General features: G+C 44.8%; 1 protein-coding gene across 5 annotated transcripts in view; it reads left to right on the top strand.

Annotated features, from left to right (window-relative positions):
* Window positions 1–16,284, top strand: part of LOC144479228 (solute carrier family 12 member 7-like) — a 265,054-nt gene that overhangs the window by 100,666 nt on the left and 148,104 nt on the right. Inside the window, exon 1 of one of the 5 annotated variants that reach the window (XM_078197919.1) lies at window positions 14,115–14,228. The exons of the other annotated variants lie outside the window; for them this stretch is intronic. Within the exon in view, the coding sequence (XP_078054045.1) occupies window positions 14,189–14,228 (40 nt within the window). The 5' untranslated portion in view covers window positions 14,115–14,188. Of the gene's footprint in view, window positions 1–14,114; window positions 14,229–16,284 lie in introns of those variants that run through there. 5 annotated transcript variants of the gene reach the window in all.

Below are 16,284 nucleotides of genomic sequence, written 5' to 3' on the forward strand. Positions count from 1 at the left end.
TATCCAGCCCCTCATTATAACTCAAACCATCAAGTGCCGGTAGCATCCGAGTAAATCTTTTCTGCACTGTCTGTGTGGAGTTTATACGTTCTCTACGTGTCTGTGGGTTTCCTCTGGGTTCCCCGGTTTCCTCCCACGGTCCAAAGATGTGCTGGTTAGATACATTGGCCACGTTAAATTCTCCCTCCGTATCCCCGAACAGGCGCCGGAGTGTGGCGACGTCGGCATTCACAGTAACTTCATTGCAGTGTTAATGTAAGTCTACTTGTGACTAATAAATGAACTTTACTTTGGAATTTGAGATTGGAAGATACATTAGCATATGATCCCTGAGACAAACCTGAAATAGTTTATTACATTAGAGTGCGTTAATATAGTTGAGGAATATGTGTAGCTCTTTCAGTGTTTTGTTGCGCCATTGGGTCAAACCAAAGTTTTGATTTAAAAGCCAAAAATGCAGCCTGGCATCTCTTGCCAAAGTAAGTCTTTACCAGGATGTGGTCTGGTGGTGTCACCTGTGTTGTTGTCGTTCAGTCAGATTTTCCACTAATTTGAATATTGATTATCTGGCAAGTCCATCGGTGCAAAAACAAATCAAAGGTCAAAGACTTTTTAAGCAGGTAGGCTTTCCCTTCCTTTCTCTTTTTGCTGCTACTCCTCAGCTACTTTGCTGCTGTGAGGTGGGGATTATCTGCCTCTTTCACTGTGTAAGAGTTTTAACAACACCAGGTTAAAGTCCAACAGGTTTATTTGGTAGCAAATGCCATTAGCCTTCGGAGCGCTGCCCCTTCGTCAGATGGAGTGGATATCTGCTCTCAAACAGGGCATACAGAGACACAAAATCAAGTTACAGAATACTGATTAGAATGCGAATCTCTACAGCCAACCAGGTCTTAAAGATACAGAGAATGTGAGTGGAGGGAGCATTATTCTCTGTATCTTTAAGAGCTGGTTGGCTGTAGAGATTCGCATTCTAATCCGTATTCTGTAACTTGATTTTGTGTCTCTGTATGCCCTGTTTGAGAGCAGATATCCACTCTATCTGACGAAGGGGCAGCGCTCCGAAAGCTAAAGGCATTTGCTACCAAATAAACCTGTTGGACTTTAACCTGGTGTTGTTAAAACTCTTACTGTGTTTACCCCAGTCCAACGCCGGCATTTCCACATCAGGTCTTTCACTGTGACCATTGTGACATGAATGTTCGTGACTGAAAAGTGTTGCAACAGCAGTCTTGCCTTGACAGTTTATACCAGGATAAAAAATTGAATTTCAGCTTCAACTATTACAGACTGAACTCTAGAAATGAGAAAATAGAATAGAATCCCTACAGTGCAGAAGGAGGCCATTTGGCCCATCAAGCCTACACTGACAACAGTCCAACTCAGGCTTCACCTATTTACTGCACTAATCCCTCTGACACTAACCCCACCTATTTACCCCACTAATCCCCCTGACACTAAGGAGTAATTTAGCATGGCCAATCCACCTAACCTGCATATCTTTGGACTGTGGGAGGAAACAGGAGCACATGGATGAAACCCACGCAGACACAGGGAGAACGTGCAAACTCCACACAGACAGTGACCCAAGCCAGGAATCAAACCTGGGACCCCAGCACTGTGGGGTAGCAATGCTAACCAACTTGCCACCGTGCTGCCCAAATAATTTGGGTGGCACAGTGGTTAGCACTGCTGCCTCGCAGCCCCAGGGATCCAGGTTCAATTCTGGCATAGGTGAGTGTCAGAATGGAGTTTCCATGTTCTCCCCATGTCTGCGTGGGTTTCCTTCCTCCAACAGTCCAAAGATGTGTGGGTTAGCTGGATTGGCCATGCTAAATTACCCCTTAGTGTCCCAAGATGTGGAGGTTAGGGAATTAGCAGGGTAAATATGTGGGGTTTTGGGAAGGGGGCTTGGATAAGCTGCTCCAACGGAGAGTCAATGCAGAGTCATTGGGCTGAAGGGCCTCTTCCTGCACTGTGGGGATTCTTTGATCATTCTGTTTATTTAAGTTATAAAATCACACTGAAGTTGAAACTATTCATTTTCAATTTGTAGGACAGCAGATACATCCTAGGTATGTGAGTAATTTAAAGCTGTTCTCTGTACACTATTTAGTTAGAGAATAATAATGGACAGCTGAGATTAATCACAAAGCAGTTTGCTGTTTGAGGAATTCAAATGACATTGTAAGCAAGAAGGACAGTTTATAATAATCTGACTCCAAAAATTGAATTACAGCCTTGTTGGCAGTTGATATTAATACCATTTGATAAATGATTGTTGTTAATTCTTGTTGGGGCCACTCTTTTGTATTTGTTTGGTCACACTCTGTATTTAGTGCATAATCTTGTTTGCATCACAAGAGTTTATCGAAAACAACTTTTCAACAGTTTCTAGAGTAAGTAATTAAAAGTGACAGCCTCTGTTGTTGTGGATTTATCTTGGGATTTGTTGACTTCTTACTCCATAAGAGATCTTGCTGGAGGCAGTGATCTTTTGTTCAAAAATACCTTTATTCACATGCTAACCATTGACAAAGGTTCAATAAGACCAAGGCATTTCTGAAACTACTCTGAAATACTTCACACTCACCTCTCAGTAAGTTACATAATCACAGAATTGTTAGAGTGCAGAAGGAGGCCATTTGGCCCATCATGGTGGCACCAGCTCTCCAAACGAGCAACATGACTTGTACCAGGTACCTAGGTTCGATTCCCGGCTTGGGTCACTGTCCGTGTGGAGTTTGCACGTTCTGCCCATGTCTGCATGGGTTTCCTCCAGCTGCTCCGGTTTCCTCCCACAGTCCAAAGATGCGCGGATTAGGTGGTTTGGCCATGCTAAATTGCCCCTTCGTGTCGGAGGGACTAGCTAGGGTAAACACGAGTGGGATTAAGGTCAGTGCAGACTCGATGGGCCAAATGGCCTCCTTCTGCACTGGTTCATTCCCCTGCCTTTTCTCCGTAGCCTTGCATATTGTTTCTATTCAGATAATCATCTAATGCTCTCTTAAATGCCTTGAATGAGTCTGCCGCCACCACATTTCCAGGCAGTGCATTCCAGACCCGAACCACTCGTGTGAAAATGTTTTTCACAGATGATATTTGCTTTCATTGCAAATTTTAAATCTGTGCTCCCCTCATTCTTGATCCTTTTTCAAGCAGGAATAGTTTCTCCCCATCTATGTCCAGTCCCCTCATGATTTTGAACATCTCTATCAAATCTGCTCTCAGCCTTCTCTGCAAGAAGAACAGTCCCAACCTCACCAATCTATCCTCATAACTGAAGTTTCTCATCCCTGAAAACCTTGTAAACCTCTTCTACACTCTCTCCAATACATTCACATCCTTTCTACAATGTGACACCCAGAATTGTACACAATATTCCAGTTGAGGTCTTACTAGCCTAACAAGTGTCTTATAGAACTTCTGCATATCTTCCTCGCTCTTCTACACTATACCCCATTAATAAAGCCCAGAATTTGGACTGGAGAATGCTAATGTGGGTCTCACTATTTAAGAAAGGTTGTAGAGACAAGCCAGGGAACTACAGACCAGTGATGATCACATCTGTGGTTGGGAAACTACTGGAGAAGATTCCGAAGGAGAGAATCTATCTCCATTTGGAGAGGCAAGGTTTGATCAGGGATAGTCAGCATGGTTTTGTCAGTGGGAGACCATGCCTAACAAATTTGATTGAATTTTTTGAGCAAGTAACCAAGTGTGTGGATGAGGGTTGTGCGGTTGATGTAATTTACATGGATTTCAGCAAAGTCGTTGACAAAGTCCCACGTGGGAGAAGGCAAATGCACATGGGATACAGGGTGATCTGACAAGGTGGATTCATAATTGGCTTAGCGGTAGGAAACAGAGGGTGGTGACGGACAGCTGCCTTAGTGACTGGAAGCCCGTGACCGGTGGTGTACTAATATGCTTTATTAATTGCTTTCTCCACCTGTCCTGCCACCTTCAATTATCTATGCAAATATACATCCCTCTGCTCCTGCAACCCTTTAAGAATTTTACCCCTTATTTTGTAGTGTCTCTCCATGTTCCTCCCATCACAATGCATCTTGTCACACTTCTCCGCATTTGAACTTCATCTACCACCTATCTATTCACTACAGCAACTTGCCTTTTGAAGTTCCACACTCTTCTTCACACTTTACAATACTTCCAAGTTTTGTCTCATCTGCAAACTTTGAAATTGTTCCTTGCACACCAAGGATCACACCAATATCTTTAATATTTTATTTATATAGGAAAAGCAACCTGCATCACAGGCATTGAAATCAAGTTTTAAAGTTTATTTAATAGTCACAAGTAGGCTTACATTAACACTGCAATGAAGTTACTGTGAAAATCCCCTAGTCGCCACACTCCGGCGCCTGTTTGGGTACACTGAGGGAGAATTTAGCATGGCCAATGCACCTCAGCAGCACATCGTTTGGACTGTGGGAGGAAACCGGAGCACCCGGAGGAAACCCACGCAGACACGGAGGGAACGTGCAGACCACACAGTCTGGTCAAGCTGGGAATTGAACCCGGGTCCCTGGTGCTGTGAGGCAGCAGTGCTAACCACCGTTAGTGCTGCCCTTTTTGCTTTGTAGAAAAGAAGCATTCAGTTTGTATACAGCGAGATCCCACAATATTGATCCCTAAGGGAATCCTCCAGCCCAAAAATAATCATTGACCATTTTTCTTTGTTTCCTAATACTCAACCAATTTTGTGTCTACGTTGCTATTGTCCCTTTTATTCCATGAGCTATAAATTATGGATCCAGGTAAAACATTGTCACCAATTTTGCCCTTGCACAGCCTGTCTAGGAGCATCGGTGTTTTGAAAGGATTTGGGTAGGGGCAAAGTGGTAGCCACTTCTCACCTTAGTTTGAGGTGGTGTTTTCTCCGTGTTGCTTGTCTTGCCACTCGCTGGGCTGCCCTAGTTATTTGGTTGTCACCTCTGTGGTTGCTGCATTTCACTGGAGGCTTTTTCTGCCTCTGGGAAATCTCTGTGGCTGCAGCCACTGCTATCACCATCTGTTAATGTGGGTTTATCTCTGCATTCTTTGGCTTCTCACTCTGGAAGGGATCTTGCTGGAGTCTTTTGCCAAAAATATTTATTTACATATTAACTATTTACAAATGTCAAATAAGACCAATCACAGAATACTACAATGCAGAAGAGGCCATTCAGCCCATCGAGTCTGCACCAACGCATGAAATGCCCTGACCTGCCCACCTAATCCCACTTGCCAGCACTTGGTCCATAGCCTTGAATGTTTGGCGTGCCAAATACTCATCCAGGTACTTTTTAAAGGATGTGAGGAATCCTGCCTCCACCACCCTCCTCGACAGTGCATTCCAGACCATCACTACCCTCTGAGTAAAAATGTTTTTCCTCAAATCTCCCCTCCCACCCCTCATTTTTAACTTTTGTGCCCCTTGTAACTGACCCTTCAACTAAGGGGAACAGCTGTTTCCTATCCATCCTGTCCATGCCCCTCATAATCTTGAATACTTCAATCAGGTCGCCCCTCAGTCTTCTCTGCTCCAACGAAAACAACTCAAGCCTATCTTAACGTTCCATCCCGGGTAACATCCTGGTAAATCTCCTCTGCACCCCCTCCAGTGTGTTCACGTCCTTCCTATAATGTGGCGACCAGAACTGCACCCAGTGGCCTCACCAAAGTTCTACACAACTCCATCATGACCTCTCTGCTTTTGTAATCTAAAGCCCGATTGATAAAGGCAAGTGTGCCATATGCCTTTTTCACCACCCTATTTTACTGCCTTTCCGCCTTCAGAGATCTTTGGACAAACACGCAAATGTCCCTTTGTTCTTTGGAACTTCCCAGTGTCAAACTTTTCATAACATACTTCTTTGTCAAATTACACCTTTCAAAGTGCATCATCTCACACTTTTCAGGGTTAAATTCCATCTGCCACTTATCTGCCCATTTGACCATCTCGTCTATATCTTCCTGTAACCCAAGACACTCAACCTCACTGTTAACCATCCGGCCAATCTTTGTGTCATTGGCAAACTTACTGATCCTACCCTCCACATAGTTACCTAGGTCATTTATATAAATGACAAACAATAGGGAGCCCAGCACGGATCCCTGTGGTATGCCACCGGTCACTGGCCTCCATCACTAAAGCAGCTGTCTGTCACCATCCTCTGTTTCCTACCACTAAGCCAATTATGAATCCACCTTGTCAGATCACCCTGTATCCCATGTGCATTAGCCGCCTTAATGAGTCTCCAATGTGGGACTTTGTCAAAGACTTTGCTGAAATCCATGCAAATTACATCAACCGCACAACCCTCATCCATACACTTGATTACATGCTCAAAAAATTCAATCAAATTTGTTAGGCATGGCCTCCCTCTGACAAAACCATGCTGACTATCCCTGATCAAACCTTGCCTCTCCAAATGGAGATAGATTCTCTCCTTCAGAATCTTCTCCAGTAGTTTCCCAACCATAGACGTGAGACTCACTGGTCTGTAGTTTCCTGGCTTGTCTCTACAACCTTTCTTAAATAGTGGGACCACATTAGTGTTCTCCAGTCCTCTGGCACCTCCCCGGTGGCAAGGGAGGAATTGAAAATTTGTGTCAGAGCCCCTGCAATTTCCTCCCTTGCCTCCCACAACAGCCTGGAACACAATTCATCCGGACGTGGAGATTTGTCCACTTTTAAGCCCGCCAATACCTCCAATACCTTGTCACTCCCCTTTGATTTTCTCTAGAACCTCACAGTCTCTCTCCCCGAGTTCCATAACTACCTCCTCATTCTCATGGGTGAACACAGATATGAAATACCAATGTCCTCTGCCTTCACCCACAGATTGCCCCCTTGGTCCCTAATGGGCCCTACTCTTTCACTGGTTATCCTCTTCCCATTGATATACTTCCACTTTGGCTTCTCAATCTGGAATGGATCTTGCTGGAGTCTTTTGTCCAGAAATATTTATTTACATACTATTTACAAATGTCAAACAAGACCAAGAGGAGGCTGGAGCTACTCCGAGATGTTTCTCACTCTGGGTGACATCGCTGTAACATGGCTACTGACCGTATGTAGGAGCTACACAGTCCTTGTTGGCTTCAAGTTTGTGTTTCCATTCATTCAGCAATAGTTTAGCAACTCACAGCAAAGTAGTTCTTGTATTTCAAGACCATTTTATTGATTTGGGAGATTATTGATACCCTTGAGGGTCAGGTGTAATTCCCTCCTATAGTCAATCAGAGGTGTTGTTAAAACTAAGAGGGTCTGTCTGAATCATGAACAAAGGACACAATGGTTAGCACTGCTGCCTCACAATGCCAGGGACCTGGGTTTGATTCCCAGTTTGTGTCATTGTGCCGACTTCTCTTCATTCTCCCCGTGCCTGCGTAGGTTTCCTCCGGGTGCTACGGTTTCCTCCCACAGTCCGAAAGACGTTCTGGTTAGTTGCATTGGCCGTGCTAAATTCTCCCTCCGTGTACCCGAACAGGCGCCAGAGTGTGGCGACTAGGGGATTTTCACAGTAACTTCATTGCAGTGTTAATGTAAGCCTACTTGTGACACAAATAAGTAAATGTTCAGGGGTAAATGTAATAAACCCCTGTTTGACATCAAAGACTGAATTAAAATAATATTGACGAAGTATTTTTCTAAACGATTTTTGAATTGCATAGTCATCGTTAATATATAAGGGTGGTGGTGGTGGGGGGATGGGTATGGAAGGAATCCAGGATGAATATGAATAAAGAGGGTAGGGTCTGTGGAATTGCAGTGTTGCAACCCGGGTGTGGCACCTTATACTGGCCTGGGGCAAGATTGGTTCCGGTTATCTACAGTAACATCGAGATCAAATCAACTTGCATATGAGGTATTTGTGTTAAAGATCAAGCCAAAATATTTGCTCATAATTTTGATTTGATTTATTATTGTCACATGTATTAGTATACAGTGAAAAGTATTGTTTCTTGCGTGCTACACAAACAAAGCATACCATTCATAGAGAAAGAAAGGAGAAAATGCAGAATATAGTGTTAGAGTCATAGCTAGGATGTAGAGAAAGATCAACTTAATATGAGGTAGATCCATTCTGGCGGCATGGTGGCACAGTGGTTAGCACTGCTGCTTCACAGCTCCAGCGACCCCGGGTTCGATTCCCGGCTTGGATCACTGTCTGTGCAGAGTTTGCACATTCTCCCCGTGTCTGCGTGGGTTTCCTCCAGGTGCTCCGGTTTCCTCTCACAGTCCAAAGATGTCTGGGTTAGGTTGATTGGCCATGCTAGATTGCCCCTTAGTGTCCTGGGATGTGTAGGTTAGAAGGATTAGCAGAGTAAATGTGTAGGATCGTGGGATTGTTGTCGGTGCAGGCTTGATGGGCTGAATAGCCTCCTATTGCACTGTAGGGATTGAATGATTCAAAAGTCTGATGGCAGCAGGGAAGAAGCTGTTCCTGAGTCGGTTGGTACGTGACCTCAGACTTTTGTGTCTTTTTTCCGGACGGAAGAAGGTGGAAGTTGGAATTCATCCCAAACCACTGTGATTTTTGGGATTTAAAAATGCTTCATGAATGTTAATGGTTAATCAACCAAGGTGGCTGGTACCAACACAGCAAAAAAGTGTAGAATTTGCATTAAGCACGTCCTGGATGTAGCTAGTTGGGTTTCCATAGGATGAAACTAGTAAAACAAAGCTGGGTAGATGTTACGGCTGCAAGAGAGTTTAATAAACTGAAGCAGGATGTGTTGTGAAGAAATACGGAAAAGGGAAAGCATCTGGATGGACAGGAGAACATCCAAATTCAGCCACTTTGCAACTCATCACACGGGTTTACGTTCTCTCAGCACCCATTTCTCTGGCATTCTACCTCTTTGAGAAGGGAGGAAAACTCAAAAGCATTCACCAAAGAAATGTTTGTTTGTTGCCCAACCTTCTAATTTGTTCACCGGGAGGCTATTGATGTTTTCATTGAATTTCTGGGTTCCCGGTCGATGTAGACAAGTGGAGACATGTTCCATGGACGTAGCTTTTTATTAGTGCTGTAGTCACCACAATGGCAGCAGTGTTACTTTCTGAAGTGTTTGGCTGCACTACACAGGAATTTAATTGGGAGATTAACCCTGTTGGGACAGTGTGGTTGTTTTTTTTTGTTGCAGTTGGTGGCTTGGTAGAAACAGCTTCAGTGAGCTGAGTGTTGGGCTCTTCTGCTTTCATCAGTATATTGGAGCAACATCTGTCCATTTTAGAAATGGATTTTAAGTGGTTTAAAAGAAATTCCATTTATGTCCTTTCACAACCTCAAGACATCCCAATCTGCATCACAGACATTGGAGTACTTCTTGCAATGTAAAAAAAAAGCTGTCAGTTTGTACACAGCAAGATCCCACAAATGGTGGAATCGATGCTCTGGGTCATTCTGGGTTGCGGGATGATGGACACCAGGAACAGCTCCATCAATCTGCTTTGAATAGTGCCAGGGATCTTCGACAGCCATTCGAGAGAGCACATAGGGTCTCGATGCACCCCCAATAGTGCAAACCTCCCCCAACACTGCACCGTGGAGTGCCAACATGGATTTTATGCTCGAATCTCTGGAGTGGAAGCTCAACCTTCTGACTCTGAAGTGAGAGTCCTACAGACTGAGAAATGACTGACTCCATCACAAAATAAGGTGTGGGCCGAAATCTTCCCCACCCACTGCGGGAACTGTGGAGGGTGGGAAGATTAATTTGACGGACCAGCGAAAGGTCCATTGACCTCGGGCAGGGATTTCTGCTCCTGGGACAGGCGGGACCAGACAATCTGCCCTTGGTGTATGTATCGTGCTTTAACCCGAGTGGAATATTTGACTACTACTTAATCTATGTTTGGTTGTTTGTCAATGTCTCTATTTTAATCAACAAAACCGAATTGACCACGGAGCTGGATTTTCCGGGCGCCCCGCAGCTTTCTGACAGTGGAGGTGGCCCACTATTGACTGGCGGTGGGATCTTCGATCCTGTGCTTGGCTTGCCCCCTCTGTCATCAGGGAAAACACTGTGCGGGGCCGCCATCGGCGGGACTGGAAGAGCCTGCTGGCAGGAAGGGCTGGAAAATCCCAATTTATAACTCTCTGGAAAAGCTGGTAGTGTATTCAGTTTTGCGGGAGGAGGGGATGTGCATGTGGGTGCCTCCGCACCTGCATTCATAGAATCCCTATAGAACTGAAGGAGGCCATTCGGCCCATCGAGCCTGCACCAACAACGATCCCACCCAGGCCCTATCCCTGCAACCCTATATATTTGCCTTGCTAACCCCCTGACACTAATGGACAATTTATCATGGCTAGTCCACCAAACTTGCACATCTTTGGACTGTGAGAGGAAACCGGAGCACCCGGAGAAAACCCACGCACACATGGGGAGAACGTGCAGACTCCACACAGACAGTGACCCAAGCTGGGAATTGAACCCAGGTTCCTGGCGCTGTGAGGCAGCAGTGCTAACCAGTGTGCCACGGTGCTGCCTCTTAAACATCTAATTATTCTTGGGGCTTGAAAGTGTAAGAACCCGAGCCCAGCTTACATTGGTGGGAAACCATTAATACTGTTGAGCATTTTAAAATGATTTTGGGCTGTATCTTCACAGAGGAAACCTGCTTAAAATCTGAACATGGGGCTTGATAAAGTGTAATTAACGATGTAATTGGACATAGCCATAATACATTATGGCACAAAAGGAACCATTCAGCCCATCAAAATCCATGCTGGCTTTCTGTAGAGCAATCTGATCAGTCCCATTCCCCTGCCCCGTCCCTGTAATCCTACAGGTTGTGTTTTCCTCAAGTGTGCATCCAATTTCCAATTGTTAATCTCTGCTTCCATCACACTTGTCGGCTGAAAATTCCAGGACATTACAGGCTCACTGTTTAATTTTTTACAAAGTTCTTCCTCGCATCTCCCACATCTCTCTTGCCTGAAACCTTCAATTTGAGTCTCCTAGTTTCTGCACTGTTGGCTAATGGGAACAGCTTTTCTTGGTCTACTTCATCGCAATTGATTATCATATTGTACACCTCTTATCAAATCTCTCCCCCACCCCCACTCGATCTCCTTTGCTCCAAGAAGCACAACTCCAGTTTCTCCCGCCTAACCCCATAGCTAAATATCCTCCCTCTGAAACCATCCTGGGAAATCATTTGCTCATTCCTTGAGAATGCAGGGACTGACAAAATAGCTGATAATTTAATAATTGAGAATGCGAGTGCTTAGCAAACTTCTGAGAAATGTGTCGAAATGATGTTCTTGCAAGTAAATGATGCAATGTGACTTTCCTAATGGCATTTTATTTCCTGTTGTTTTAACACTCAGCTGAAAGAGATGCTGTTTCCAATGAAGCACTTCAATCTAATGGTTCAGTGTTTAAAACTCCAAGGGGCCGATCTTTTTTTGAATTGATCTTTGCACTGGTGGCCCATTGCTTGGGTGTTCTGTGCACCGCAGAAATTGACTCTGGTCTCTGTGTCAGTCTGGTACAACTCTGACTGGTCAGTGCTGTATCACCCCGCAGTGGGGCAGGAAGGCAACAGTTGTTGCATGGGCTCTGACGAAGGGTCATCCAGACTCCAAATCTTGGCTCTATTCTCTCTCCACAGATGCTGTCAGACCTGCTGAGATTTTCCAGCATTCTCTGTTCTTATTACGCCATCTCCAGTACAACATGGATTAATATTTTTTTTAAAACTTGCTGTGAAATCTGTTGTAAATGTATGTTAATTAATTCCAATGCTGTGAAATAATTTATTGCCTTTTTTGTGTCAGTGGAGCATAGGAACATAGGAATTAGGAGCAGAAGTAGGCAAATTCAGCCCTTCGAGCCTGCTCTCTTCCTGGTCTCAACTCCACCTCCCCACCCGGTCCCTGTATCCCTTTAACCTACTTTTAAAATCGGAAATATATCTATCTCTTTCTCGAAAACATTTAATGATTCAGACTCCACCGCGCTATGGGGCAGCAAGTTCCACAAATTCACCATTCTCTGCGAGTAGTTCCTCCTCATCTCAGTTTTAAATCTACCACCTCTCAACCTCTACCTGTGACCTCTTGTTCTAGATTGCCCCATAAGGGGGCAGTGATCTATATTTACTTTATCAATCCCTTTTAGTATTTTATATCCCTCGATCAGATCCCCTCTCATCCTTCTAAACTCCAGTGAGTACAAGCCCAAACTGTTTAATCTCTCCTCATATGTCAAACTTTTCATCCCTGGAATCAATCTGGTGAACCCCCTCTGACCTGCCTCCAATGCCACCACCATCTTCCTCAAATCATAGAATCATAGAAACCCTACAGTGCAGAAAGAGGCCATTTGGCCCATCGAGTCTGCACCGACCACAATCCCACCCAGGCCCTATCCCCACATCCCCACACATTTACCTGCTAATCCCTCTAACCTATGCATCCTGGATCACTAAGGGGCAATTTAGCGTGGCCAATTAACCTAACCTGCACATCTTTGGACTGTGGGAGGAAACCAGAACACCCGGAGGAAACCCACGCAGACACAGGAAGAATGTGCAAACTCCACACAGACAGTGACCCAAGCCGGGAATCGAACCCAGGTCCCTGGAGCTGTGAAGCAGCAGTGCTAACCACTGTGCTACCGTGCCACCCTGAGAGACCAAAACTGGACACATTACTCCAGATGTGGTCTGACCAACACCCGATATAAACTTGCAATTGTAACTTTAAGTTTATTTTATTATTGCCACAAGTAGGCTTCCATTAACACTGCAATGAAGTTACTGTGAAAATCCCCTAGTCGGCACATTATGGCGCCTGCTCAGGTACACTGAGGGAGAATTGAGCATGGTCGAAGCACCTAACCTGCACGTCTTTCGGACTGTGGGAGGAAACTGGAGCACCCGGAGGAAACCCACACAGACATGGGGAGAATGTGCAGACTCCGCAAAGACAGTGACCCAAGCCGGGAATCGAACTCGGGTTCCTGGTGCTGTGAGTGCTAACCCCTGTGCCACCGTGCCACCCACTTCTCTACTTTTATACTCCAGTCCCTTTGCAATAAATGCCAACATCCCATTTACCTTTTTTTAATTACATGCTGCACCTGCGGGCCGACCTTCTACGAGACTGCAACGATGAACTTTTAATTTTTACATGGCTCCATTCACACCCCCCGCAACGCCTCAGAAGTGTTTCACGCTCAACTGATGAAACTATAAGGCTAACGCAGCAGTCCATTTGCACCCACCAATTTGCAAGCTGCACCAACAATGGTAACACCAAGCTTTATGCACACGTGATCGATTCAGCCTGAGTCAATTGATCATGTCTCTGGCTCCAGCTGAAGGAGCACAATAATATAGCACAGGTACATGGTATCAGAGAACTGAGTAATAACATAACCATTGTTCAGAAAGGCAGTCCCCTCCCCTCAGCTCCCAGGAGTGCAGTGGTCAGGCTCATTGTGTGTGAGACACAGCAACGGTAAGACTGTGTTTAAATTTTGAACAGCAATATTTTAACTCGCAGTTTGAAGTTGGCTGCTTATTATTTTAACACGCGCTGCTGAAATGCATTTGAAAATGAGGAGGGACCTTGTGCTTTTGTCCGAAAAGCCTCATTGGTGCTCCAAAAATACAACCCAACAGTCGACCTGTTATCCTCCCTTCATCCTCTTATAACACTTTAAATGTAGTGTAATCTTATAACCCAGAATTGCAGTTCTATAATACGTCAGTAGTATTAGACTATTGCTTAACCCCGTTGGGATAGAGGGTGTAATTATAGAGCAGTGCCACAAGCGTGTTAAGATACTGTAGAATTCTGTTTTTAAAAAAAAATAAATATTACTTTTCTCTTCTTAATTATCCCCCTCCCCTTCCCAAATTACCTCGGTGTGTCTGTTATATTGTATCGCTCGGTGAAGTCCCGAAGCTCACTGTTATTTCAGTGTCAGAGTATGTAAGCACCGTGCTGTGCTGCACTGCAGCCCCGCTTTCCACACTGTGTGGCTTTAAACTGCGTACTCCCCTGCATGACTCCCTTCACTGTTCTTCACCCAGAGCTGGTGGATTAGACACGAGGTCCTCCTGCTCCCCCTCCCCTCTTCCCCGGAGACGAGCAGGCACTTGTCACCTCTCCCTGCCTGCTTTTTCCACATTGAGAAGGAACAATAAACCCGCGACATGAATGAGCAGGATGATGGGGAAGGTTGTTCCAGCCTGGGTGAGTGCGAGACTGCAGAATGATGCAGCTACTGACTGCAATATATACATAATTTTATATATTCTTCTTTCCTTGTGTGCCTATTTTGTTCTCACTCCTAATGCTAGATTTTTTTGGAATACTAATACTAGTAAGGTTAAAATCAATTTGCTGTTGTATTAAAAAAAAATGATTTTAGTTCAAGCCTTTTGTGAGCTCTTCTGTGCTGGCCAGGCAAGCCTCTCTCCCCTAATGTAGCACCCAAGTGTTGAACTGCTTTTAATTTCAATGTGTAGCATCTTGCTGACGTTTCAGTGCCCCTCTTACCTGATTTTTGACTTCATCTTAATGCTGGCTGGTGAGGAGCAAGGGGGCATGTGCGATTTTGCTCTCCTTGCCATCAATGGTCCTTTCACCTCCTCTAATTTAACAGAATGGTCTGTAGTTCAGTTTTGGCATACTACTGTTTGTGAAGTTTTGCTAATGTCTAACTGGTAGAACATTTCGGTAACGTGTAATTTAATGAGTTTCTTGGATTATTGAAAACTTTTCCTTTGTTGAGAAACCCAGTTGGAGGGCTGAAGCCCAAGGCGCAACCAAAAGTTGACAAAAGCAGTCAAGACATAGAGTGGAATTTTCCCGTCGCACCCACCACGGGAATTGGTCCCGCCTGTCTCAGGAGCAGAAATTCCTGCCCGGACCATGCAAAGATCCATTGACCTCGGGTGGAATTTTCCGGTCTTGGGGTGAGCTTGGCTGGAAAATCGCGCCCGTAGTGATTTGATTTACTATTGCCACATGTACTGATCTATAGTGAAAAGTATTGTTTCTTGAGCACTATTCGGTGGCACAGTGGTTAGCACTGCTGCCTCACAGCGCCAAGGACCCGGGTTCAATTCCGGCCTCGGATCACTGTATGTGTGGAGTTTACATAGATGTCCAAAGATGTGCGGATTAGGTTGATCGGCCATGCTAAATTGACCCTAGTGTCAGGGCTTGGGTGGGATTGTGGTTGGTGCAGACTTGATGGACCAAATGGCTTCCTTCTGCACTGTAGGGATTCTATGATGTAGACAAAGCAAACCGTTCATTGAGAAGGAAGGGAGAGTGCAGAATGTAATGTTGTAGTCATAGCTAGGGTGTAGTGAAAGATCAATTTAATATGAGGTAGATCCATTTAAAAGTCTAAAGGCAGCAGGGAAGAAGCTGTTCTTGAGTTGGTTGGTGCGTGACCTCAGACTTTTGTATCTCTTGATGGACAAAGGTGGAAGAGAGTATGGGTGGGATTTTCTGATTGCATTGCCCCAAGACCGGAAAATCCTACCTGAGGTCAACAGACCTTCGCATCGTCCTGTCCCGCCAGCTATGATTCCTACGGCAGATGGGATGGGAAAATTCTGCTTTTTGTCCGAGGTGCGTGGGGTTCTTGATTATGCTAGCTGTTTTTACGAGGTAGCGGGAAGTGTAGATGGAGTCAATGGATAGGAGGCTGATTCGTTGACATCCAGTTTAGCTTTTAGAAGTTTGATTGTAAGAGTGGGGAAAGATGGGAAAGTGAATAATTCTGTCATCTAAAGTTCCGGGGCGATGATTAATCTTGATGTTCATTCACTGGAGAATTGTAGGTAAAGAATAGATTGGCTGACGGCATTTTGATATCTTCAAGTGAATGAGCGGACAGTTCAACCCCAAGAATCATGGCGCAGAAGGAGACCACTTGGTGGTCTGTGCCCTTCAAGAACTATCCAGTCAATCCCATTCCCTGGCTCTCTCTATTATCTTCCAAATGTTTTGTCTTCAAATAAACTGACATATGAACATACAACAAGGAGTAGGAGTGAGCCAATTGGCTCCTTGAGCCTGCTCTCCCATTTAATACGATCATGGCTGATCTCTATTCTGCATCCCACCCATAGCCTGTTACCTGTTACCACCCAGGTTTACCAAGAATCTATCCACCTCTGCTTTAATATTCAGACTCTGCTTTCGTCACCTTTTCAGGAAAAGAGTTCCAAAGATGCAGAACTTTGAGTGAGAAAAATTCACTTCTTCTCCACTTTAAATTGATAACCCCTTA

This window comes from Mustelus asterias, chromosome 2, assembly GCF_964213995.1.
Source record: "Mustelus asterias chromosome 2, sMusAst1.hap1.1, whole genome shotgun sequence".
In the NCBI taxonomy this organism is placed as follows: Eukaryota; Metazoa; Chordata; class Chondrichthyes; order Carcharhiniformes; family Triakidae; genus Mustelus; species Mustelus asterias.